Source organism: Gadus chalcogrammus, chromosome 6 (assembly GCF_026213295.1).
Source record: "Gadus chalcogrammus isolate NIFS_2021 chromosome 6, NIFS_Gcha_1.0, whole genome shotgun sequence".
Classification (NCBI taxonomy): Eukaryota; Metazoa; Chordata; class Actinopteri; order Gadiformes; family Gadidae; genus Gadus; species Gadus chalcogrammus.
This window is the reverse complement of record NC_079417.1, coordinates 17,280,149-17,306,965: the sequence shown is the minus strand read 5'-3', so window position 1 is coordinate 17,306,965 and position 26,817 is coordinate 17,280,149. Positions and strand designations below refer to the sequence as shown.

The 26,817-nt window shown below is 44.6% G+C and overlaps 2 protein-coding genes and 1 long non-coding RNA gene across 4 annotated transcripts; 1 reads left to right on the top strand and 2 right to left on the bottom strand.

Moving 5' to 3' along the window:
• Positions 1 to 8,508: 8,508 nt before the first annotated feature.
• LOC130384433 (ankyrin repeat domain-containing protein 39-like) lies at positions 8,509 to 12,465 on the bottom strand. The gene is made up of 4 exons (XM_056592617.1): positions 12,203 to 12,465; positions 11,961 to 12,064; positions 11,023 to 11,226; positions 8,509 to 10,323 (listed from the first exon to the last, which is right to left on the bottom strand). The coding sequence occupies exons 1-4, from the start codon at positions 12,294 to 12,296 to the stop codon at positions 10,177 to 10,179; spliced, it is 549 nt and encodes a 182-aa protein (XP_056448592.1). The 5' UTR covers positions 12,297 to 12,465; the 3' UTR covers positions 8,509 to 10,176.
• Positions 12,466 to 12,477: 12 nt separating this feature from the next.
• On the top strand, positions 12,478 to 23,681 carry LOC130384432 (BTB/POZ domain-containing protein KCTD9). The gene is made up of 12 exons (XM_056592616.1): positions 12,478 to 13,044; positions 13,375 to 13,496; positions 13,602 to 13,645; positions 13,777 to 13,873; positions 13,960 to 14,018; positions 14,129 to 14,257; positions 14,394 to 14,461; positions 14,557 to 14,652; positions 15,471 to 15,620; positions 16,890 to 16,995; positions 17,392 to 17,525; positions 22,010 to 23,681. The coding sequence occupies exons 1-12, from the start codon at positions 12,997 to 12,999 to the stop codon at positions 22,124 to 22,126; spliced, it is 1,170 nt and encodes a 389-aa protein (XP_056448591.1). The 5' UTR covers positions 12,478 to 12,996; the 3' UTR covers positions 22,127 to 23,681.
• An 889-nt stretch (positions 23,682 to 24,570) lies between these two features.
• On the bottom strand, positions 24,571 to 25,921 carry LOC130384502 (uncharacterized). Of its 2 annotated transcripts, XR_008895882.1 has the most exons (5): positions 25,555 to 25,921; positions 25,378 to 25,448; positions 24,892 to 25,069; positions 24,668 to 24,779; positions 24,571 to 24,588 (listed from the first exon to the last, which is right to left on the bottom strand). It is a non-coding gene; the product is annotated as an uncharacterized LOC130384502 (long non-coding RNA). The 2 variants fall into 2 exon arrangements; XR_008895881.1 differs by lacking the exon at positions 24,571 to 24,588 and having other exon boundaries at positions 24,667 to 24,779; positions 25,555 to 25,918.
• Positions 25,922 to 26,817: the final 896 nt, after the last annotated feature.

The window sequence follows — 26,817 nt, the reverse complement described above, 5'->3', positions numbered from 1 at the left end:
TTGATACCCAGTCAACGTCTCCAAGTGATTGATAACCAATACAGCTGACTGACAAATTAATCTCAGCTTGGTAGTCAGATGAAAGGAGACGGGGAAAAGGGAGTGGAGGAATGACGCTTGAACATATTTTACCGTTGCATTAACCTTGCATTGTTCTTCAACCTCCACTGAAGGCAGTGTTGTGCAGACATCTGTTGCAATACCAACTGATAGAGCCTTAGAGAGCCTGAGAGAGCAAACCAGCCTGGTTACTCATCTGTTAGTTAGTCAACACGAAAACAACAAACCAATGCTATTATGTTGGTTACAGCATACCGGAAACATAAACCTTCATGGTTGATGGATTCAAATAACTCCAAGCCCGGGATTATTGTCCACAAGATGAAGCAGTGTGATTCATGTTCCTTGCATGGAACGTATGGAGAGTATGAATGAAGGTGTGTAACACAACACTGGAGCTACAGTGTTATGTTTGGTCTGTAAAACTGCAAGGTTTTTACCCAGATGACCCACTGATCTCAAGTCTGCTTCCCACCAAGGAGGAAACAGGGACGTTGACCTCTGTCTGTAAAGACGAGACTCACTGAGGCGTTAGAGAATGCAGTGAGCGTTTCAGACATGATTCAGGAATGAAGCGATGAACCAAACAATTGAAAAAAATTATATTGATCCATACAAATCATTTTGAGCTTTTTAAAAATAGGGCAGCATTTCACATGCAGTGTGCATGGTTATCAGTAAAAAAGAACTCAGAATTTCTTTCAAAAGGCCGATTAGTCACATGGCCATACATTGATACAATTGTTTCTGTCCAAGTAAACATGCCAAGGCTGTCGTTTCACTCTGAACAAGCCCCTTCAGGAAAGTTAAAAGAGAACATTTGCACTAAAGGAGAACAGCAAGTCTAAAAGCCACTACTAGGGTATTCTAAACCGAGCAATGTTTACGAGCCCAACAGTAACAGGGAGAGTGGAGGCCTACAAACCAACCACATCTTACCGTTTCATTGGAGCAGATATTGGCTAGGCGCGCACAGCACCAGACTTTGATGTTCGGTACGGTTTCACAGTGACCGCTTTTATAGGCGCCGCTTTAACGTCATCACTTCTCCTTCTCTCTGGTCTTACTGATGGGGTGATCCTGGGGGTGTGTGTCAGCGAGCGGTGAAGATAGATCCACACTGCCAGAGTAGAGAGTAAACATGTAGGAATAAGGAACATGTGCCGTCGAAGTAGTGTTGGGATGTGTTCCTCCACACTATTCCTAAGAAGAGCACAAGGCCGTGCTGTGGGACTGGGATTGACGTCTTATCTGGAGTGAGGCGGGGAAGGAGAACGAAAACAATCCACTTTTTGTATGCTCCAACACTGGTTGACCAGCCAAGTTCTTTGCTAAATTGTTTATTGAGACAGAGGGACATCAGTTCATTTTGTTATGGCTTCTGATGATGTACAAGGCTATGCATCCTGCCTCCCTATCAGTATTGAAGTGGTGGGCATAAAATTATATGGAAAAACTAACATGAGGTCTCGTTTGGCAATAGCATATGAGGTAATCGACCTTGAAGTCAAAGCCAAATAGTTGCATAACATAAAAGTCAGAGAAATGATGGATGGGGTGGATTCATTCACAGGGAGATGAATGACTTCGTTTCCATTATTTTCTGAGCCTGTTGGCACTTTGGGCTGTGTCTGTCAGTTGAATCTTCACCCCGTCGGAGAAGACAAAAGCTGTATCCTACAGACTCCACTCTGTGTTAAGATCAGGCGGGGCACTTGTGATCACTCCTCTCTTCCTTTCAGTCTAAGGAAATCTGCCGGACAATATGTAGGAGCCCAGAATGCCCTTATGCAAAAGCAAACCGAAGATAGGCAAAGCCGCGAGTCAGCCTGGGAACAAACAGCCGGCCGCGCTGGGCTCAGACGGGACAATATCACCCCAGAGGCTTTGCATGGCGATTTCCCTAGCAGCTTCTTCACAGCCCAGAGTGGTCTGTTTGATTGTCCTTCCCTCTCTTGTTTGCATTCCATTGTTACCCTGGAAGTACAAATATCCTCCTCTGTGCACCCAGAGCCTCGACGGGCCCTCTGCAGAGACCCAGCCCCTCGCTGCAGGGGCCCAGCCCCTCATTCATCCATCAGCGGGCCCCCATCTTGTATGGGGGCCTGCAACCCCCCCCCCCCCCCCCCCGCCACACACACAAAAACACCACCTCCACCTCCACCAGCAGACTCCAGCTATACTCGACCCATCCCCCCCACCCCCAAATAACACACATACACACACAGACACACACACAAAGACAGAAACCCCCCGCCCCCCTACCTCTTCCAGCTCTTTGACATGACGCTGTTGTGGCCTTCAGGAGCCTTTATGCAGGCTGTTGTCTGAGGCAGATTGAAGACCCCCTTTGTGGGTGTGTGTGTTTGTATGTGCGTGTGAGTGACTTTGTGTGCATATGTGCTTTGGTGGGCGCGTGTATATGTATGTTTGTGTATGTGGTTGTGAGTGTGCATGCGTGTCATTTTGCTTGTGTGTGATTGTGAGTGTGCATGCGTGTCATTTTGCTTGTGTGTGATTGTGTTTGTGTGTCATTTTGCTTATGTGTCTGATTGTGTTTGTCATTGTGGCTCACTGGCCCAACCAGGCTCATTCACTCTGGCCCCTAATCATCCTCCTGTATTATTGGCTGACTCATTAATTCCCTCACTCTCCACCTCGAGCTGGTGTGTGCTGAGCGTTCTGGCGCCGATTGGCTGCCGTGCATCACCAAAGTGGGTGCTACACACTGGTGGTGGTTAGTGAGGTCCCCCCTTCACTGTAAGCGTCTTTGAGTGTCTAGAAAAGGGCTATATAAATTCAATGAATTATTGTGTTTTTTTGTGTGTGTGTGTCCGCCCAGCCGTGCTGCTCCACGGCAGGCGTCCCGCGAGGGGGCTGACGCGGCCCTCGGAGTGGAGGGCGGGAATGCGGTATGAATGGAGCTGTGTGTCTGGCGCTCCACCTGCTGACAGACGGACGCCGCGTCTCCGGCGAGGCCTGGGGATCCGACGTCGTCGCCACGGCCCGTTACACCGAGGGGCGGGCGTCCGGCCTCGTCCCTCACACCGGGTGACGGCGGCCGTTTGTTTTGGTTTCCGTCGCTCCCTTTGTGGGGAGGTTTGGTTCCGGGGGGGCGACGGGACACGGTTGTTTGGGGGGATGGCCACGCCTGCTCCATTGTTTTAGCCCTGAAGCCTCCTTCCTTCTGGTTGGGAGGCTGGGGTTTTGTTGTACCTCTGCTCGGCTATTGTCATGCAGCCACTTCTCCCATGTTGCTGGATAACGTCCTACAGAGTGTGGAATCTGATGTAAATGAGGAGGGGGGGAGAGGGGGAGGGGCTCAACAAGAACATACAGACAGCATCTTGTCTGCACATGTAGAGCACGCCTAGTTCATGTGTGGGGAACAAACTAAGGCAATATACAAGAATGAAGAAAAATAAAGTGTGTTGCTTTCTCTCCCTTATGTGTTTCCAAAATTATATCATGTCATTTTTAAGTGATATTTCTATGTTACAGTTATGTACAATAATGAACCATAAACAAATTCTATTGGTATTCTACAATCAAAAATACAATCACCAAAGGACAAAAGTGGAGCTCTTACAGTATCCATTCATAATATCATCCAGCATAAACAGAAAGATAGTTTCAGTTATTTGATGCACTTTGTTGGCTTTCTTTCAGATAGTCAACATGAGGCCTTGGTAGGCCCTCTGATATCTCAGCCACCTGACTGGCCGACCCATGTGGACCCGTAATCCAATCAGAGCAAACCGCTTCATATGGTATGTAGACTTGAAAGGGGAATTCATGTTGCTACATGGGCTAAATGCGTAGCCTACACACGTAGTGTAGTCTGGTTCATTTAAAAAGTGCTCCACCCTTATTCTAAAGCTCGCCAACTGGCAACTTTAATGCAGAGTTCTATAAACCAGAGGTTTATTAGTGTGTTATAATATACAGCGTATGCTAAATTCAGCAGGTTAGCTTACAGCACAGAAGTATTCAAAAGCAGTGGATCTGAAATGACAGAGACTTCTTGATTTCTTGTTAATGATTTTTGATTTGTCAGATGGAGCTGCTCCTCTGTGATCAAGTGTCCTAATTCACTGTAAGCAGCTTCGGATGAAAGCATCTGCTAAACATCTAAATAGTAAACAGCACATACACTGGAAAAAGGGTTTTAAGCCGTACTTCATCTGATTATTATTTTGTAATTCAATTCAAATAAACATTTTTTGTTTTATTTTTAAAATAACTTTTTTTTATTTCAAAATACTGTGAAATATAGATATTTTTAATTAGTAGCTCAATTAAGAAATATCCATTTTGACAAATGTAAAATTTTAAGGTTGTGTATTCAACTGATTAATAATTTTGTCATTCAATCCAAATTTTTTTTTTTGTTTTCTTCCTAAAACACTGTTATACTTGATTAGGAGCTCAATTTAGAAATATTTGTTCAGACAAATGTACAATTTCAAGGTTACGTACAAGCCTGCGCATTCGCATTAAATACAAAGACGCTTACGACTACTGGACCAAACCGCAGTGTTGCCAACTTAGCGATTTTGTCGCTATATTTAGCTACTTTTCAGACCCCTTTGGCGACTTTTTTTCAAAACAGCGACAAGCGACAAATCTAGCTTATTTTTCAGCTGCTATTGGTGACTTTTGGCGACTTTTTGAGGTGAAAGCACTAGCCTTGACCAGAGTGACGATGACTCACTGGTTCTGTGAGCTAGGAGAGTCAGATTGTTAATATATATTGTATATTGTGTGGCGGCAGTAGCTCAGGTGGTAGAGCGGGTTGCCTGGAAACCTGAAGGTTGTTGGTTCGATCCCCTTGGCTTCACCAAGCAGAGTATCGAGGTGTCTTTGACAAAGCACCTAACCCTGACTGATGTCGCGATGTGATGTCTAATCCAGACAGAAGCGCCCCAAGGCCATGAAGCGACGAGAGCCGAGCGGGAAAAAATGATGATGATGATGTATACAAAAATATGTTATGTTTAAAAATGTTCATGTTTAAATGAGAAACAATTGTTTGATTAAATTGTAATCTTTTTGATTGGATAAACCAAATTATTTCTGATAGATATTTCTTAAATGAGAAACAATTGTTGGAGTGAATCCATATTTTTTTGTTTAGGATTTAACATACGATTTAAAAGTATTAACTTCATTCAAAGAATATAATTATACTTGGTGCCAAGTTGTATGATTTTGTTTTTATGAACATAGGAAATATTGTTTGAGGCAAGCTATATATTTGTCATTGGCTCAAGTTATGTAATATAGATGTGAACCATTACCCTTGTTTTTTTTAATTGGTTCAACAGAAGGCTTTTTCCAGTGTACTTAGCTGATGCTGTTGCACTTATGCATGGAGCGACCTAGATATGTAATTCTTTGTATTAACAGCCTCATCCCTGGGCCAGTGGGGATGGAGAGCGCTGGAGGTTCTGCGTTGTTTGGTCCGACCATGCTCTTGAAGAGATTGCATCTCCATAATCAATATAAAGCGGGCTGCTACCCCATGCATCTCGCCCCGGGCCTGCGGAGCGTTAAACTGTACCATTCAGGAAGCTAAACAAACATTCTTTTCCCAGCGTAAATACTCTGCAGAGTGGACGCACGGCGAGAGCCATGAAAAATAATAACAGATGTGTGTTTGGACGGAGCATAAAGTAAGCGGACAGGGGGGGTTTCAAGCCCTCATGCTGAGAAATGTTGTTGAGGAGTTTAACTAAACTATGACCACACACATTTCCTGTTTAACTTTTCTTTCTATTTTTCTATAGCACATACACATACAAAAATACCCACCCAGGGAGTGAGAGAGATAGAAAGAGAGTGCAAGAGAGAGAGAGATGGAAAGGCAGAGAGGGTGACAGAGATAGAGTGAAAGAGAGAGGGAGAGAGAGAGGGATAGTGTTTTAATAGCCTAGTTAAATATACATGATATCTGTTATATAGGTGACATGGGGGGGGGTAATATGTACCTGGTCACTGCTTTTATGTGTTGCTCTTTTGAACTCAGGAAGTTACCACATCCTCTACAGGAAAAATGAATTCCAGGCATTTAGGATCATGCAAAAAAATACAATGTATCCCAGCTATCCGTAATAATTCGGTCCATATGCAAGACTGATACAGTGAATTGAAGGAAGCTTCCCATTGAAAATCTCTCTAGGTCGACATCTAGTAGGTGCTTTGGGAACAGTTGTATTGCTTACTCTTGACGATACAGGATAGGATTGGTTCATGATGGAGGGTTCCTCCTGGGTTCTGGGCTTACTGGGGAGATCGGCTCACCATGTGTGAGGGTCTTTGCTGGGCTGGTTGCTAGAAAAGAAGACACACTGCAGACCCTCCCCCCATGATGTCTCCGCTGCTGCTCCAATGTTTCAGCATCACCTCGCTTATCACACAACACGCCCGCCTTTGAAGTGGACGCAGACCGCCATTCAATTAGGAAGAGACAGACGTTCACTAGCTTGCGTTAGATCTGATTATGGACTCTTCTCCCAACCTTGCACACACACGCACACGCACACGCACACACACACACACACACACACACACACACACACACACACACACAATCAGTCATGACCCTCCCTCCCACACCCCACTCCTCCCCAATCTAGATGAGGTACTTGGGGATTGCCCTATATACTGTCTGGATCACCTAATGCCTGCTGGTCTGTTCTCTGGCCTGTACCTAATTTCCCCGTCGCTGCCTAATCAAAGAAGATGGACCAAGCAAATTAAGTGTGTGTGTGTGTGTGTGTGTGTGTGTGTGTGTGTGTGTGTGTGTGTGTGTGTGTGTGTGTGTGTGTGTGTGTGTGTGTGTGTGTGTGTGTGTGTGTGTGTGTGTGTGTGTGTGTCAAAGATGACAGTGTACAGGGTCTGTCTACCACAAAAATCTCTTCAAGATATTGTACCTCCAAAAAGAAACTGATTCCCTAAAGAAAAAGCATTGAATGAACTTGGTGGAGTAGAAATGATGGCCCCAATTACATGAACCTAGAATGGAAATATTGAAACACATGTGTTTGGAAGGAACGAGGAAGAAGAAAACATGTGTATAGTAAACAGCTGAAACGTAACACTGGTATGATGTGTGTGTGAGGACAGGAAGACTTCCTGTCTCCATCACTCTGGAGACTACAGCCACGCAGGGGAACCTGACAGCACCGGCCCCCCTGAACACAGCCTGCTGCTGCTCCAGGTCCGGCTCTGATGGGTTGCTCAAACCCCCTTCTATTTGAGGGAACAACATCAGTCCTGGTTCAACTCGGGCTCATTATGGTGGAAGTGGGTTTCAGGGCCAGGAAGTTTCATTGCTTTCCAAATAAACCTCAGCAAACAGAGCAGCAATCCAAATTCCTCATTTCAGCGGAGCCTTAAAACCCAGAGTCCTGAAATCCTTCAATAACACATTGAGAAGAACGTGGTTTCATCTGAAACATGAAGGTCCGGACCAACTCAACTCATCTTCAATGTTGCAAGGAGAATTGAGAGAGAAGATGTCTAGTTCTCTTCTGCTTTTCTCCTGAGCTCATTCCCCCCCCCCCCAACACGTAGTGGAGGCGACCGCGTCTGAAGCCCGCTTATGAAACCCTATCAACGCTCCAGTGAGGCCTTTGAACCGTATTCTGCTATAGGCTCCACCACACAGGGCTTTCATTAGCACGCTGAACTCCCAGCAAATCACTTCGACTTTGATTATTTTACTTTGGCAGAGGATCAATCGATGTCGCCCCGATGGGATCAAAATCGCTATCCAATAGAAATGAAATAGCATCCTTTCTGAAAACAAATTACAAGCAACAATGTTCTCATTCAGGCTTGTGGGTCTCATAATGTTAAAGGTTTCAATATCATTAATGTAGGGGCATAGAGAGAAAGACAATTCAACAAACAACTCCATGTGTTGGTGGAAGGAGGTGCTTGTCAAACGAGTGTAAACAGCTAGCTTGGCCTGGTTCTCCAAACTGACATAGAAACCCACCCACCCCCAAACCGTGTGCCCCAAACACAAGCCCACCCTGCCCCATCTCCTCCTCAGTGTGGCGTCAGCTGCAATGAGCTCCAGATGTGGCTGGCCCCACTCCAGTCACGGCACTGGATGTGGTTGGAAGGTTGCAATGGAAACGCCACCCACCATCGGACCCAATGAAAGTCTCTAGTCTGCAGTGTGCTGCCTGCTTGCTGCCTTTTTTCTCCTTTCGTTCTTGGACTCTGTCTGGAAAATGGCATGAACAAAGGAGAAAGAAGGAAGGAGGGCAAAAGACGGGGGGAATACGGAGGGGAACCCCGCATTTACTTTGTTTTTCAGTTACTGTTTTATAAGTTCTTCCTCTCGTTTTAGTCCTTTCAGAAACAACGACGTGCTGCAGTCCCTTGAACACATTTCTTTAAAAAAAAAAACCACAAATGACGCATCTGTTGTGAATCAGCCAAGACGCACAATCCTGATCACGTTTATTAAAGAAAAAGCGCTGAACCTATGAGTTTGGATGCCTGCTGCAACGGAACGCTTTGAGATCAATCCCGTTGTCAGTGTACACTTACAAAACGGGCTGAGGCTTAAACAATGATTAAAAAAGACCAGAACCAAATAAAAAGCAAATCAATAGACTGTGTCCAGACAACTTTGTTAATTGTGCGGGCGACCTGATAGGCGGTTATGATCCTCCACAAACCCAGATGGTAGAATACATTGTTTCCCTTATTTAGCCGAGGCCTTCGCAGAATATGTGAAACGAAGCCAATGTGACCACTTAATCTCCCCAATGTCAGATCCTTCAGGACTTCAACATCAACATTAGAAAGACAAATATTGTTCTTAGAGTTGGTGATTGAGATAGGCTAGTATTAAGTCGGACATCGACATTAAAGTGTAGCCTATTTTGAGGAACAAGCTGCCATTTTCTTAGCCTCAATGTAGTGGCAGAATTATTTTTACCTTGCTCATTTCTAACAAGTTATATTCAACAGAAAAGCGGCACGAGGTCAACCGGAGAGCCGCCAGCTTCGTGCACATCGTCAATTGGTAAAACACCTAGTTCCAATTACAGCGGGCCAGCCACTTGGAACCAGAGCCAAGGTTGGAACGATAGCTCCCCCTTCTGATGAGTGAAAGGGCTGCTCGGAGTCAAGAATTAATGATGCATTACTCTGATCATGTACTGTGTAGAGCTATCCTTGGTATTTTAGACGTGATGTTCAATATCAAGCAATTTGGAACAAAGGAAATTTTCCTATTGCATACCAGTCCACAATGATGTCTCATGGGAAATAGCCATGAGGGACTTTCAAAGAAAAGGTTTTACTAACAGAGAGGAACACCCATGTAAGACTCACACCGCTTCTCAAAGGAGGTAAATAAATAAATAATAATAAGAATAATTGAACACCGGGCCCTGTAATTGTCCCAGTCCTCCCGATTAGCCACTCCGGGCCTGTTCTTACACACGGAGTTAGTAATGGTGTAAATAACGTGATACTGTAGTGGGAGCATCGTTTGATAGATGCAATTGGTCTACCGATCAAATATGCTACCAAAAACAATTGGCAGAACATCGGCACTGTCTGCACACACTGCTTGAAAACTTATTATCAGAGCACATTTCACTTACTAATCGCTGACTAATGGTTCTGCAATTTCGTAAAAAGCGTCTACTTTGCAAAGAAGCTGAAAACTTGTATTTTTCTGCAGAACTGAGGATGAACAGGAAGGGTTGAGCTGTCCTTCCTTCAACTCGCCTTATTGAAAATAGCCTATAATTTATACAAAATTAAACTAGGCCTCAATCATGCACTGCTCTACATTGGTTTTATTTTCACACTTTATAGGTATGTCATTTAATTAAAATAACCACTAAATTCCTGGGTAGAATTAAAGGATAACACAATGGAAACAACTTTCAATAAATACAATTGTTTAAGGGGTCTTATAGCAGCAGTTTGTCATCCTGTTTCGCTCCAGGACCACCATCACAGTCCAGCACCTCCAGGGCCGCGGACGCCTGCTTCTGTCTTCTTCACCGGTCATCCCTTCTGTGCTCGGTTCTAGTTCAACGCCTGACCCCCTGGGGCCAGTGGTCAGCGCAGAGGGGGTCATGACGGGGGTCTCAGGAGCCCCTGCAGGGGGCCGTCGAGGGCCACCTGGTGAGGTAGCTGGAACTTCTTGTTGGCAAGGCTACGGAGTGCGGGGAAGTGCTGGAGGAGCAGCTCACACACGTCCGTGTGACCGCGCTCGGCTGCCTGCACACACATCAACACACAGACTAATTAGAGGCTTAAATTATATTAAAAGGCCCACCGATTTATTCATGATATCGTCAACGGAAATATGAGTCAATCAGTTGTTCTGTTGAGGCGAAGATTCTACAATAACTTCCATGTTTAGCTGAAAATACTGCCTTTGAAACCAGGTCCAAAATACTTTAAAAATGTTATGTTATCTTTGATGCCATGGGCAGTTATAGCCCATGACGTGGACAGGGTATGGATCTACTACAGCAATGTACTCTTGGGCCAAGACGTTGACTCTACTGTGAGGAAACAAACTGTGGAAATCTACATTAGTATTATATTAGTTCATCTCGAAACCCCAAATGTGAAAATATCAAAGTAGTTCTTTATTTGATGTTCTTTACTGATTCATCGATCAATGATTATCAGATGAACTATGGAGTTTGTGTTGCTTCAACCTCCCAATCCAATGGACTAGCTCAGTGTGGGAACGTAAGGTTTGTGGTCAGTGGCTGGTCTCCTTCTACGTACTCAGTGGATGTGAGTCGATGGCCAATTGCCCATGTCGGAACGCATCGACACCGCAATGGGCAGATCGGGGGTCTGGTATATAGACTGCCTTCCCCCAACCCCTTTCTGCTCGGATTGAAACCCCCGACCGACAACACAGTCGGCCCCACAAACCACCCCCAGGCGGGCCGGCATCACCTTGTGTAGCGGGGACGCTCCGTCGTCGTCACAGAGCCGCGGGTCTGCCCCGTGGCGGAGCAGGAGCCCCACCACGTCCAGGTGACCGCAGTAAGCTGCACGGTGGAGCGGTGTGGCGCCCCCTGGCGTCTGGGGAGACGTGCAGGCGCCGCTTTGGAGGAGGAAGGCGCACACATCAAGGCGCCCGCTGCGACTGGCGTAGTGCTGGAGCACAGGGTGACGCAGAGCTTGAGATTAATATACACAAGTTGTTCATAGTATAGAGGGAAGGGGTCTCTTTGGTGCACAGAGTAGAGTGGGGGCCTCTATGAATAGTCACATCTCCTAACCTATATGCCCCCTTTCCTTAACCTTTGTGAATAACGTCATCGGTTCAAGGAGATATGAAAAGGTGCCTCCTTTCGAACATAGGAAAAGATAGCATTGTTTTAAATTAATTCGGCTCCACTTTTCCCAACCAACGTCAGACGGCGAGTATTGCTGAACTCTAGTGTGGAACTACAGTTTTCCGAAGTTGGACTACAACAAGCGCTCTTTCGATCGATGAGTTCTTGTCGTATTGCTTTCAATCAGTTTGTCACCAATAGCGATAATCACTTAGGTCGGACTTGGCCAACGGAAATATTTTGGGCCACTTGAATCCCAATTCACATGTGAAAGAAAATAGGCTCAACTTATGTTGATGTTGAAATTAACTGCCCCCAGTAGTCTTTCTTAAATCTGAAGTTGGCATTTTCTTTTCTTACGGTGTATATTGTGTGCTTAATAACAAGCAATAAATGAGTTCATTTCGATTAAAATGATATGTTTCTCGAATTGGTATCCATTATCTTTTTTTTCAAACCACCTTTCCTCCAAATACTTCCGGGACATCTCGTTAGAAAAATAAATTTCCTATGCAAAAAAAGAGAATTCGTAGAGGCCCTGGGCATCCTCACCAGAGCGGTGTATCTGGAGGAGTCCCTCAGGTTGGGGTCAACACCCGTCTTTATCAGGGATTTCACCCTGTCCATGTCACCGTCCATTGCAGCACACCAGATACCTGTACATAAAAAAAGTTTACCTAGTTATGTCCTAATTAGATAAATTCAGTTTGTCTTAACTAGTAGTTTTTAACTAGTAGTCCGACATCTTTTTGCCTGGGTTAGGAACTTGGTATTCTGACTGCTTGCCTTCTAACCTCTTTCAAAGTCCATCTCATCCAAGGTTTGACAAACACTCGGTGCAGAACATGGATGGGTGCAGCATGAACTGTGCTCTTGGTCACACGCCATGAGGGACTTTCAAAGAAAAGGTTTTACTAACAGAGAGGAACACCCATGTAAGATTCTCTCTCTCTATACATAAATATACTACTAGTGTTTAGGGGCCAATCACTGAATATCCTGTTGTTTACTGGTTCACTTCCGTGTTTCTTCTTCTACTGTTCTTTAATTCGCAGCTCCCGCCCCTTCTGTCTTGCTACGCACGTCTTTAACCATCAGTTAATTTGTAACAAGACAATTAATTAAGTTAAAAATCAGTAAAAAAAAATCGGTTAGTTTAAAGGAAGGGCAGTCTGAATTTCTTAATATATGTACACCAACATTATCTTTCCACGATATGAAGCCTTTGCTCTCTGGCTCCGCACAGACAACCTGATCCACGACGGACCCTGAAGGATGAAACGAGCGAACCTCCGCCCGTCATCAGTCGATGTTTAGCTCATTTAAACTAGCTGGCAGGCCAGCGAGTCAAGGAGAGGTAGTTAACAATCTAGTCAGGGATAGATAGTTATCCAGCTAGACAGGGATAGATAGTTTGTCAGCTCGTCAGGGAGAGATAGTTAGTCAGCTCGGCAGGGAGAGATAGTTATACAGCTTTTCCGGATAACTAGTTATCCAGCCTGTTAGGGAGAGATAGTTATCCAGTTCGCTTGGCGGTGTTGTTGTCTTACAGAGTCGTTATCCTCGACTCTGAAGAAGACCCTGAAGGATGAGAAGAGTCACTCTGTTTGTTAACGGGACGTCCAAGAATGGGAAGGTGGGTGAAGTGCCTCATGGACAGATAGCTCATCATGGGCTGGCTTCAGCCTGGAGGCCAGTCCATGCCCCTGGACCATGATCTTCATAACATCTATCATCATATCTGTTTCATGATACATGTCGAAGTAGTGCACCTTGTGTTGTTAAGAAGGATCTGTAGGTCGAAGCATGTAAATGGCTGCAGGTTAAAGTGACCAGGGGTCTTGAGACAATGACGCTGACCTGGACCCGGTTATTCAGGATTGTCTCTATATATATTCCAGGAAACCTTCATTTTGGTTCAGATGTTAACCGTGGCTGTTAAAATGCTTTAAACTTGTTGTTCTAGGTTGTAGCAGTGTACGGGACCCTGTCAGACCTTCTGTCCGCAGCGAGCAATAAGTTAGGGATCCGAGCTTCCAGTTTGTTCAACGGCAAAGGAGGTCTGATTGATGACATCTCTCTGATCAGGTAATCTATAATGAAATGTTCACTATCTATTATAAAAGTATCTATAGTACCTTTCTAACAGAAGCATGCATTGGCTCAATTTTCTGTTAAATGTTCCCCACCCAGAGATGACGACGTGCTGTACGTCTCGGAGGGAGACTCGTTTGTTGGTGAGTGTTTTAATAACCTCTTCCTACTCCAACTGGGTAGCGTATAACTGCTGGGTCATTTATAAGAATCCAGACTTTCTTCCTATCTGCCGTGTCCGTTCGTATTCATTGTGTTAACGTCAACCTCTCAGACCCTCAGGATGAGGTCAACGCCGTGTCGGTCAAGCCTGGAGCCCCTTCTGATTGGCTGACGCTGAACATCGGGGGTCGCCTGTTCACCACCACGCGGTATGAGCCTATGTATGGGTAAACCCTTACCCTTTCATGAGTTGTTGTTCATCAATGGATTAAATGGTACCCCTCTGTTGTTACAGAAGCACCCTGGTTTCCAAGGAGCCAGAGAGTATGCTTGCCCACATGTTCCGAGACAAATGTAAGTCCATCTTTGGATCAACTTTGACCAGTAACTTACCATGTCTTCCTTCATGTCATGAGGTGAACCCTGATGTGTGTCACCCCAGCTTGTCTGTATCTCTGCCTCAGGTGTGTGGGGAAACAGGCAGGATGAGCATGGAGCCTACCTGATCGACCGCAGCCCTGAGTACTTTGAGCCCATCCTCAACTACCTGCGACATGGACAGCTCATTATCAACGAAGGAGTTAATATCCGCGGTAAAATGTTGTTTGGCCCCACAAGTCTTTCCATTTCATATTCACAAAAGTATGTTTGGTTTGGGTTTTTATTGATTTGAGTGTGTGATGGAGGATGATACTGGAGAAGCTAAGTCCTGTCTGATTGGTTCTCAAGGTGTCCTGGAAGAGGCTCGCTTCTTTGGGATTGAGCAGCTAGGCGACCAGCTGGAAGCAGCTTTAAAGGTAACTAAAGTCCTGAATCATGTGTAGAAACTCCATTTCTCTCCACATTGTTTGGAATGGATTTTCATTGCAGTAAACTTGACTCTTGTTTCCAGAACACACAGCCCCCAGATGACCACTCTCCCATCTCCCGCAAGGAGTTTGTTCGTTTTCTACTGGCCACGCCCACCAAGTCTGAGCTCCGATGTCAGGTACGGACCGATGGGAGGTCACACTGGTTCAGCCTGTTCTTTGGTTCACTGCATCACTGTAGAGCTAACGTTTTTATGTTCACTGTAGAGCTAAAGGAATGGTGTTCCCTGTATCAATGTTGGGCTAAAGTAATGGTGTTCATTGTATCACTGTAGAGCTAAAGTAATGGTGTTCACTGTATCACTGTAGAGCTAAAGTAATGGTGTTCACTGTATCACTGTAGAGCAAAAGTAATGGTGTTCACTGTATCACTGTAGAGCTAAAGTAATGGTGTTCACTGTATCACTGTAGAGCTAAAGTAATGGTGTTCACTGTATCACTGTAGAGCTAAAGTAATGGTGTTCCCTGTATCACTGTAGAGCTAAAGTAATGGTGTTCCCTGTATCACTGTAGAGCTAAAGTAATGGTGTTCCCTGTATCACTGTTGGGCTAAAGTAATGGTGTTCATTGTATCACTGTAGAGCTAAAGTAATGGTGTTCCCTGTATCACTGTAGAGCTAAAGTAATGGTGTTCACTGTATCACTGTAGAGCTAAAGTAATGGTGTTCCCTGTATCACTGTAGAGCTAAAGTAATGGTGTTCACTGTATCACTGTAGAGCTAAAGTAATGGTGTTCCCTGTATCACTGTGGAGCTAAAGTTATTGTGTACTTATTGTAAGTCGCTTTGGATAAAAGCGTCTGCTAAATGACCTAAATGTAAATGTAAATGTGTTCACTGTATCAGTGTAGAGGTAAAGTTATGGTGTTGTTTGGTTCACTGTAACGCTGTAGAGCTATAGTCTGATCCTCTGACCCCCCCTGCACACACTTATTCAGGGTCTTAACTTTAGCGGGGCGGACCTCTCTCGGCTGGATCTGCGCTACATCAACTTCAAGATGGCCAACCTGAGCCGCTGCAACCTGACCCAGGCCAACCTCTGCTGCTCCAACCTGGAGCGGGCGGACCTCTCTGGGGCCAACCTGGACGTGAGCTAGAGACCTGATGGTCCTCAACATTATCTCTGTCAATCATATTGGCTTATTGTTCAAGATTAATTTGGCATTCAATTCATGATATCTATTCACTGATGGAAATTTCTATCTTCACAAAAATGGTTCCATATCGAATTTCTACCCTCAGCCATGAAGGAGCAGTTCTTCCTATTCTAGACACTGCTAGGGATGTGAATAACTCAATTTGTTCATGGTCGAATAGTCGGTGGGTGGTGTGAACGAATAATCGATTATTCGATGTGTGCTGACATTCACAAAGGCAGCCATGGATCATCGGCAAGAAATCACTTAATATCTTAAACTCAAAAAAACAACTACCTGCTAAGTAGTTCCAGTCAAATTTTCTGTTCAGCCCTCAAAACGAGAGCTGGTAAATTGTGAAAAATGCATTTAACTGTAATCCGAAAACGCGGTTATATGCTATAGTCCCTATAATATCTGTGGTATAAAGGCTGAATCGCGACGGTCTATACTTTCAACATCAAGAGTACGTATTTATAATTTGAAATTCGTCCCAACCTTAATACCAGTAATACTACTATATGGTCTAGCATATAACCGCGTTTTCTGATTACAGTTTAATGTAACAGTAAACTGACAACATCGCTAGTTAACACAGAGATATCCATGGCAACCGGTCAAACTAATTTCCTCATGGCGATAATTCTGCGCGCACACCCGCCGTGTTGATAAACAAATAATCCCCCTATAAATGAATGGTCTTCATTTATTTTCTATGCCAAGTGACCATGGTATAAGCGGGATAATGCCCTTGGACACCTGTCCAACATTAGTTCCATCCGTTAATTCTTGTTTATTTGAACGGGAAAAAATGTTAACGGTCCAAATGTTAAAAATCGACTGAACCTCGGGAACGAATAATCGAACATTCTGTCTCATCCCTAGACACTACACTACTAATTGTATTTTAATCTAAATCTGGATATTTAGCATCTGCATTTAGCTAACCCAGAAAGGTTGCAAATAATGCACAACAAATGAATCCATACGCCTTTTTCATAAGAATATAATTCTAAACCCTGACAACTCAGTACTAAGATGTTAAAGGAATAACATGACTGTTAAGTGCGCAAGAATGGTGGCTGGCTAAATTATTAGACCAGCCTAATGACATGTTCTCCAACGTATAGAAATCATTTCTTAGGGCATAATTGTGCAGTAGTTTCTGCTGTTGCTCTTTTAATTAAACGGATATTGCTCTTTGTATCTCTTCTTCTGAAGAGTGGTAATCTACAAGGGGTGAAGATGCTCTGCTCCAACGCAGAGGGGGCTTCTCTCCGGGGGTGCAACTTTGAGGATCCATCGGGTCTGAAGGCCAATTTGGAGGGTAAGAACCTGAGACCACGGCGTGCCCCCTTTACCCATCATTAAGGATTCGTATCAAGGGGTATATCTGCCTGTGCTTGTCTCCAACGTTCAGTGTGCTTGTCTCCAGTGTTTAGTGTGCTTGTCTCCAGCGTTCAGTGTGCTTGTCTCCAACGTTTGGTGTGCTTGTCTCCAGCGTTCAGTGTGCTTTTTCTCCAGTGTTCAGTGTGCTTTTTCTCCAGTGTTCGGTGTGCTTGTCTCCAATGTTCAGTGTCATTGTCTCCAATGTTCAACGTGCTTGTCTCAAACGTTCGGTGTGCGTTTATTGAACACTCACTGTTGTGATGTTTTTGGAGTACCTCGCTGTGCTGCCTGTCTTCAGTGCTGATTTGACCGCTCCCCTTGAACCTGTCCTCAGGTGCTAACCTGAAGGGGGTCGACATGGAGGGCAGCCAGATGACGGGCATCAACCTGCGCGTGGCCACCCTGAAGAACGCCAAACTGAAGAACTGCAACCTGCGGGGCGCCACTCTGGCCGGAACAGATTTGGAGGTGAGAAGCAAAGGCGATGGTCCTGACAACGGATGTCTCCCTAGAACATTGTGTACACTAGAGATGGGAGTAGTGTGTACAGTGGAGAAAAACAGTTAAATTATTAATGTAATATTGAATTCACGCACGAGCGAATCACGTCCCACCCATTATCCAATCACAACCCTAATCCCATTTCCTAATCCCATCGTCGTGTGTGTGTGTGCGTCTGTGCGTGTGCATGTGCGTGCGTGCGTGCGTGCACTTGCCTAGCTATCCAACAGGGGACTTCGGTGTCATAACACCTCACCAATAGGGGACCTCCCAGTCATGCTTTAAATCAAACTAAAAACATGTCTAAAATATTTTGGAGCATTTACTCAACTTTTCCCAAGATGGGACCTGAAAGTGTGTGTGTTTAGTCCATAGTCGGCAGCGCCTCTGCTGGCCAGAGCTGGGACTTCAGCAGCCCATTCACACATGTCGCTTCAGGCCCCGTCCACACGGGCGATAACTATCTTTTCCCCTCCGTTTTCCTTTGTTGCTTACAGGAGTATCTCCATAAAGACGGACTCATTGCGAAAACGCATCGCGCTGTAGAAACACTAGTCAAGGCGCTGATTCTCCACAAAAAGAAGTGGGGGCGCATCAAGCCTGCGCGCATCCTGCCTGCGCGCTGTATACAAGCATTCAGTCGAGGAGGAGATAGCAGTTGTTTAACCTTTTAGATTAAGCAGAAATAATTGTATGTACTGTACTAATGTACAGTTAGTAATTAAATTGACCAAGGGGCTGTATTTAAATCTACAAAAATAATACAAATCAAAAAATGATGCTGGGGGTCGATGACGTCATCGTTTGCATTTCAGGCGTCCACACGAATCCTAACACGAGAACGCATAGGTCTGTTTTTAACTTATCCACCCTGGTACCTGGTTTCAGAAAAGTGAGTTTTCGGGCACCGAAAACGCCGATTCGTCTGGACGGTCGCCCCAAACGCAAAGCCTTATTCGTTTTCACCAAAAAATCGGTTCCGTGTGGACGGGGCCTCAAATGCCGCTTTTCCACTGCATGGTACCAGCTCGACACGACTCGACTCGACTTTTTCTAGTACCGCCTCGCTCTAGGTTCCAAGCGGCTGAGCCGATGCTAAAAGGTGACGTCGGCAGACGGCCGGCTACTGATTGGCCAGAGAGTGTGACGAAGTCACGAGAGCGACATGGCAACCATGCTGGTAACAGCCATAGCAGCGCCGCAGCCAACATATTCCACTTCTTCAACATGCCAGCCAATAACACGAATACCATCGCATCGATGTTCTCCATTGTTGTTATGTGGGTTCTGTCCATGTGTGGGTTACGTAGGTGTTGTTTGCGTCGCGTACAAAAATACGTCACAACCCTTTCACGCAGACGACCCCGCCCACGTCCCAGAGGTACTATTTGCAGTGGAAAAGGACCCGCGCTGCTACCGTGTCGAGTCGTGTCGAGTCGTGTCGTGTCGAGTCGAGCTACATGTGCGGTGGAAAAGCGGCAAAACACTCCTCTGTTGTGTGAACGGCCTCCCAGAGGGTCTGTCAGACTGTAGAGGGCTGTTAAACAGGCTACTTGGAAAGAAAACCAGTCGTGTGTGTGTGTGTGTGTGTGTGTGTGTGTGTGTGTGTGTGTGTGTGTGTGTGTGTGTGTGTGTGTGTGTGTGTGTGTGTGTGTGTGTGTGTGTGTGTGTGTGTGTGTGTGTGTGTGTGTGTGTGTGTTATTTTGTAAGTAAAGTTGCCCCAACAATGTTTTCATTGTGGCTTTTTGAGTGAGCAGTATTTGCAGCTTTTTGCTATCCTTAGATATCTAACTTACAGGGCAACATAACTTGTTCTTTTGGATATTGCCAGAGAACAATTTAGCATGGTATATAGGATAGAGGCCCAGAAATCATAAGTTTGTCTGAGATACAATGGACAAGTCAGCTAGAGGATGGCTTTATTTAAAAGAGGACATGAATACACATTTCTAAACTTAATTTTTTTTTTCTCTCAACTAATAAAGGCAATTCTACATTTTAGGTGTCAACAATATGCCTAAAAGTATTAATGGCAGTTTACAAAGCATAAGATTAATATTGTTAAAGGTGCCATGGCATGAAAATCTCACTTTATGAGGTTTTCTAACTTATGAGTAATATGAGTTCCCCTAGCCTGCCTATGGTCCCCCAGTGGCTAAAACTTGCGTTCGGTGTAGGTGTTCTGCTCGCCTTTGAAAAAACGGAGGCTCAAGCGCGCTGATTTGGAATGTGGTTTCATATGTCGTCACATAGCATCTAAGCTCCTCCCCTTACTCTGCCTGGCCCGCCCAGAGAATTTGGCCCGCCAATGAGACGCGACCGTGCGAGCGGTGTGTGTGTGTGTGTGTGTGTGTGTGTGTGTGTGTGTGTGTGTGTGTGTGTGTGTGTGTGTGTGTGTGTGTGTGTGTGTGTGTGTGTGTGTGTGTGTGTGTGTGTGTGTGTGTGTGTGTGTGTGTGTGTGTGTGTGTGTGTGTGTGTGAATGAAAACACACACTGTAACGCAAGTGTTTCTTATCGGTTCTTTGACGTCTCTTGTATTTCCACAACGAGACTGTAGTGGGGGTTATCTCAGCCATGGTTGAGAAGGAATTGGGGGGGAAAGGAACTTTGGCTTTGACTCCCTCAAGAACATGAACCACGACATGGAGAAGAAAGGGGTTGTTGGCGGCAAATGTCTTCCGCTTGAGCCCCGCTGAGGGACCACCGCCGGAGGCGGAAGTGCCTAAGCGCTGCCCGGCAACAATCCCTTTCTCCTCCTTGTCGCGGTTCAGTCTATTTCACATTGATGTGGACGTGGAAGAACCAGGAACGTCGGAGGACCCAACGCGGTCATTTGAGATTCATAATATCGGCTCACACAGCTTTTGGCTGTGATAATATATATTATATTATATGATATAGATATCTATGTAGGCTATATGATAATATTTAAATATAGAGCTCCAGGACTCCCGTGTGTTCTAGAATATTTACAGAACACGGCTAAAGGCTGTGCGCGCCTCGCCATTGCGTTACATCCACTGTAAACAGAGGGCATTGTACCGTGGCTGCAAGCTCCTCAGGGCCACAACCCCACCCTCCTCCTTGACCCGCCTCGCTCCTCCTCATTTGCATTATAGCTACAGACGCCAAAACAACGCATTTGGGGGAAGCTCAATGTGCGACTGGCTCGGAGTGGCTGTAACTCTGCACCACGGCTGAATTTCGGGAACGTCTTTGAATACTGTGTTAGTTGCCCACTAATACCTATATTAAAGAATACATAAAATAGCATGTCATGGGACCTTTAAACAATTATTTAAAAAAAAAAAAGGCTGCATGTGTTGTTTGCCTTCCACTTCATGCGAACTCAATTTCTGCGTTTCTGCAATTTTTGACAGCCTTGAAATTGTTTCACTTCTTTATTCATCAGTACGTGTTCATCATTACTTGATAAATTGTGTAATAATCAGAAAGAAAACCACAAGTAAAGGTTAAGTTTCAGTATTGCAGTTTAATGTTTGTATTATGTTTTAGTATTTTTAAAATGACCAGAAATAGAGGTCCAGACTTGGTCGAGTGTGTGTGTGTGTGTGTGTGTGTGTGTGTGTGTGTGTGTGTGTGTGTGTGTGTGTGTGTGTGTGTGTGTGTGTGTGTGTGTGTGTGTGTGTGTGTGTGTGTGTGTGTTAGGCTGGCTGGCTGGCTGGCTGGCTGGCTGGCTGGCTGGCTGGCTGGCTGGCTGGCTGGCTGGCTATAATCAATGAGTGACGCTGCCCAGTGTAAAAGAAACATGAGTGGAAAAAACTCTTTCTTCTCAACAAAAGCCTTAAGTTGTTTGTTCTCCTTATGGTTAATATATACCGTCCATTTAGTTTAATGCTGTCTCAAAAGCGGAAACAGCATACATTGATTTTTACGATTTTATGAATGAACTGGGTGTCTGTGGTGAAACTGTTGGGATCTATGGGAACCATTACCTCTTATCGTCGATAGGGATGCCAAAGACTGGACTAAACGGAAGTCTTTGCCACTTTAAACTGAAATAAACCAATAAATAAAATAGACTCTCAGTTTTTGTTGTATTCTTGGAAACTCAAATGGTCCAACTGAGAGATGTGGGTCTGACTAACGTCTGGAATGCAGTCAGTTAATATGAAACTCGTATAGAATGAAAATGTCCCCTTGTTCCTACTCCAGTAAATGGATCTTAATGATCTTGCAATGGAAAAGCTTTCCGAATGTAGTCCTGACAGCCAGATCTCTTCATAGACTTGATTTTTATTTTTTATAGCTGGCTGTGGCCTTGCATGGCTGATACAGCCGTCGCTGTGTGATTGGTAAGAATGGGTGTATGAATTGGGGAATGTATTTTGAGGCAATATGTAAAGCAGTTTGAATAGCAACTGGTAAGAAAAGTGCGATATGAATGCAGTCCACTTAACATTGATATAAATGTCCTGATCTCTGGACAGAACTGTGACCTGTCGGGCTGTGATCTCCAAGAAGCCAACCTCCGAGGGTCCAACGTGAAAGGAGCCATCTTCGAAGAGATGCTCACTCCTCTGCACATGTCCCAGAGCGTCAGATGATTCTCCCTCCCTCCCTGGAATACAGGAGGTACCACGTGGGCCTCCATGCATCCAGCTCTCTTAAGTTTAGCTTTAAACACCTTGCACTACAGTTTACCCAGGGTTCTATGTGTATAAATGTTCTTGTTTTTTTTCCTGTTATTTTTATTTTAGAAGTTCAGCTCTATATTCGTGCTTGTCAAGGAATCAATGTAATGTCTCATGTGGTTCTGTGCGTCTGGAGACCATGTGAGGGGTGTTGGTGTTGTGTTGTTCATTACTTATACCGTACTTTACATTTTACTGGGAGCCACACATGACCGGACGCTCCGGTGTGTAGTCAAACTTCTAACCAATGTATTCCTACAATCCGTAAGGTCTCCATCTTAGTGATCACATGTCATCTCAAGGTCATCTCAGGGTCAACGCACACGTTGTCCCTGATTCTGACTGCTTTGTTAGACATCAACATGCGTCTGTAATTCCTGAGAAAGTTCAGGAAAATATATCAGTTTGTCCTAAATATGAAATTCTTAAAAGTAATTTCCTGTTTAAGGTTAAGGTTTCCTGGTTAAGAAAACATTGCGATGGACTCTCCATATATGAACGGATTGTAGGCCTGCGTTTAGGGATGGAAGGGGGTAAGCTGGAAACATACTGCAGCCATACTTTGTCAGTGGCCAGATATATGTGATCCAAAGCCATATTCTATATTATATATTAAATAGGACGTAAAGAGAGGCTGAACGGGCTGCTATCTTGGGTTAAAAATATGCTGCAGAAATACTTCCCAGCTCAACGTTGGTATGCAATATGAATCTTTATCTTTTTTGAATCATTTAAGTTGTGGCCCACCTCTCTACCTGACCTACCTCCAGGGTCCTGGGGGGGACCGGCTGTATCGCATGCACTTACCTGGGGTTGGGACTTTAAACCATTGTATGTCAATTATTATGATTCCAATGTTCTAGGGAACAGTTTCTCTTCATTTTTCGTCATGTCACCGTTGTGTTAATGTTTTAGTTATTGTTGCAATGTTCTACATGTAAAGCTGCATATCATGTACTCGTTTGACTTGCGCTTTGCACAAATAATTCTATCATATCTTGACATGTGACACCAAAAAAAAGCAAGCATACGTCTTCTCATGTTGTAAAGGGTCCGGTTCTTCCAAAGCCCCACAGAGGGGTCAGACGTTTTAGCAACGTCCATTCAGTCGCTGCTGGAAAGCATCTCTGTGCACAATTTAAAGAGCGACTTTTCTTTTATTCTATCTCTTTTTAATCTTCTGGCTATAAGCTTTTCAGATGCAATATTATTCACTGTGTTCACCATGAGGTACTCTACCTGTGGGAGTGATCGACGAGGCAATCAGACTTAATATCTCAGCGAGGGCGTAGAATCAGAGGCTGCAATATTTATTTTCATACATGGTGCCGGGTTGAAGATGGGGGCACGGGGTTTGCAGAAGACGGGTCATATAAGCACCATGTCTATAAGCATTTCACTTGACTATGGAAATATAGATTTCCATGAATGACTGTTAAGTGGGAAAAAAATAAATAAACGGTTACAAAAAGGATTTGAATGTTTTGTGACTTTATTTTACTTTATTGTGTAGATTTCATTTTGAATTAACTCATTGTACTTCATGGTGAATTTAGACCGGAGGCCTGTTTCAGGTAGCTGGTTTTGAGGCAACCCCGAGTTTGTTCGCTCTGAGTTAGTGGAAACTCTGGGTTTTCCGTTTCAGGTAGCAGGTTCAGCGCAACCGAGAGTTAGTTGCTGCGGCAACATACGCCGTGGACCTAACCTGCTCGGGAGGTGGTTAGACCTACTCTGAGTTGGTTGTCTATAAGGCTGAAGGCAGCTCTCCGACAGAAGGAAGTGTTAGAAATGGCATGTCCTTTTCTACGAGAGCCTGTGGATGTAGAGGCTGCGATCCTCAGAAGGAATCTCCGTGAGGAACGATTATTAAGACCCCGGTTGGATATACTTTATTTTCCTGATAATTTTCTTCACGACCGCTATCGTTTTTCAGCGCAATCTATCATTTATTTAGACCACCTTCTCAGTCCCCATGTTAACTGTCAAACGCACCGGGGGCATGCTTTAAGTTTAATTTTTTTTTTTTTTATCGCAATTAACGCATGTGCAGAATGATCCGCCCCGTGCATCCCACCCGCTCTGTACTACAGTCACTTCAACGTTGTGGCTTTCCCATGATCAGAGTAGCTGACTAACCACGGACCTATAACTGCTGCAAGTCAAGAAACTAATTTTAAGAATGCAAGGCAGAAAAGACCCTGGTACTGCTTTTAACCAGATGCTGTTCTTCTCTACATGCACATGCTCAGCATAATCGTCTGCATTGTTCACTGAAATAAAACCCTTTGAGTAAACTGTGAAACAAAATAACTTGTCCCACCACAGCCCGTGTTCTAACAAAGACAATCTACTTTTTATGAGGATTTCTTTATTTCCTGAAAGCACAAAAAAAGTCATTCATATCGGGTATGTTTTTAGAGCAGGGAACAGTATCCCAGTTTGCACCTCACTCACCTTTAACTTATGTTCCAAAATTTGGATCTCCAAAGCATCCTTTGAATTGTTACAATTGCATGGAGGTTGGTGAGGGCATCTGGTTCAAGTAGGGCGATGACGCCATCAGTAACTGGAAGAAGATGATTAGACAGTGAAATTATTACTTGAGCCAGAATATTGCCCCATCTAATTTGCAACGCGCTGGGTTGCGTGTACATATTTAATTATTTTGAATAACCAACCTCTGATAAAGGCACTTCTATCCTGGGGGGTGGGGGGGATCAGAGGAGCTCCCTCCAGGGATGCCCTCAGCCACAGGACGCATACTCTGTTGGCTGAGGGCCATCTCCTCAGCCACTGTGAGGGCTGCAGGTGGTGGACCCCCTCCAGTCTTCCGGGCCTCTGCTTTTTTTCGATTTGCTAACGTGGAGGAAAATGTTACCCTAATATTCAGTAAGCGCTATTTTGAAGACACATATGTATACATACATACATACATACATACATACATACATACATACATACATATAATGCATTTTGCCTATAGCCTTCTAATATATCTAAATCCTATTCAATATTGGCAGTGTTGGGGTGGCTGAGAAATGTAGGCCTACTACTTACATTTACTGCTTAAATATAGACCCATCACATGTTGAATATAGCTGTTAAATTAGGTAGAGCAGGCAAAACAGCACAATTGATTTGATTTCAATTAAACATTAGTTTACCTGTTTGAACTATATTTTTATACTTCATTTTCATTTGCTGCCAAGTCCTCTTGGGGCAACTCGGGTTGTTCCTGTGTAAATTGACACACACAGACACACACACACAATTTACATATTGAATAAGTGGAAGATATTAAACTTTCCTCTTATTTTAGTTTACTATTTTATTTGACTCACGCATTGGCTATTTCCTGCCAAGCTCTCTCTCGTGCTCTCGCTGCCGCGGCGGTATTGCTTTTTTTGGTGAAAATGTGTTCCTGCTCGGCATATGCGTGCATTAATATTTCCAATTCCGTGGGTGAAAAGTAACTGGATCTACGTTTTTGGTCCATATTGATCATGTTATCAGAGATCCATTGATGATGGCTCTTTATAGTCAACAGGCACGCCCCCAACCCAGCGTGAACACACTCAGAGTTGATTAACTCAACGCTGATCACCTGTTCTGAAACCGAAAACCCAGAGTTGCTTTTCAACCCTGAACTCTGAATCAACCAACTCAGAGCGCAGGATTAAACTCAGAGTATGTTAAACCAGCTACCTGAAACAGGCCTCTGATGGCTGTGTGTGTGTGTGTGTGTGTGTGTGTGTGTGTGTGTGTGTGTGTGTGTGTGTGTGTGTGTGTGTGTGTGTGTGTGTGTGTGTGTGTGTGTGTGTGTGTGTGTGTGTGTGTGTGTGTGTGTGTGTGTGTGTGTGTGTGTGTGTGTGTGTGTGTGTGTGTGTGTGTGTGTGTGTGTGTATATAAAGGGCTCGGGCAAATAAGATCTCCATGTACCCAACAAGTTGAGACAGAAAGCCTTCTGCATAAGCTCCCCGGTGTGTCCTTGACATGGTAGGTCCAAATGTGGACTCTTAAAGAACCGGCCTATGGTGTTGTTATTGTTAACGGCGGAGTGCTGGTTTCAGAATGGAGAGGTACCGGTGGGGTGTTCCACAAAGCCGGTTTTATCACATAACCGGGTAAGTTAACCCAGGGTTTGCTGTAACCCTAGGTTTTCCGTTCCAAAAGGATCACAGTATGTTAGTTGCTATAGCAACATATGCTCTGAATCAAACCTGGTCGGACCAGGTTTTGCGCAGGTTAAGTTTGAAACATAACCCGGTTTTGGGTATTTCAACCGGCGTTCACCGCAGATTTCATGTGTTCACAATGGCATGCCCTTTTGATGCGAGAACTGCTGACATCAGAGCGCATATTATACGTGCAATCCACCGGGAGCGATTGATAAGACCACGGCTCGACATCTTGGCATCTTGGATGACTTTTTGCTGGAGTGGAGAGGTATAGATTCTCGCGCAAATCTTTAATATATTTTAATAGCCTTATAGCCAACACTACCAATCGAGGACCTGGCCTCAGTTCACTCCAGACTATTTGCGTAGCCCTCCGTTTTTTTCCAATGGTAGTTTTATCTAGGCTATAATGCTGGAGATGCTGAG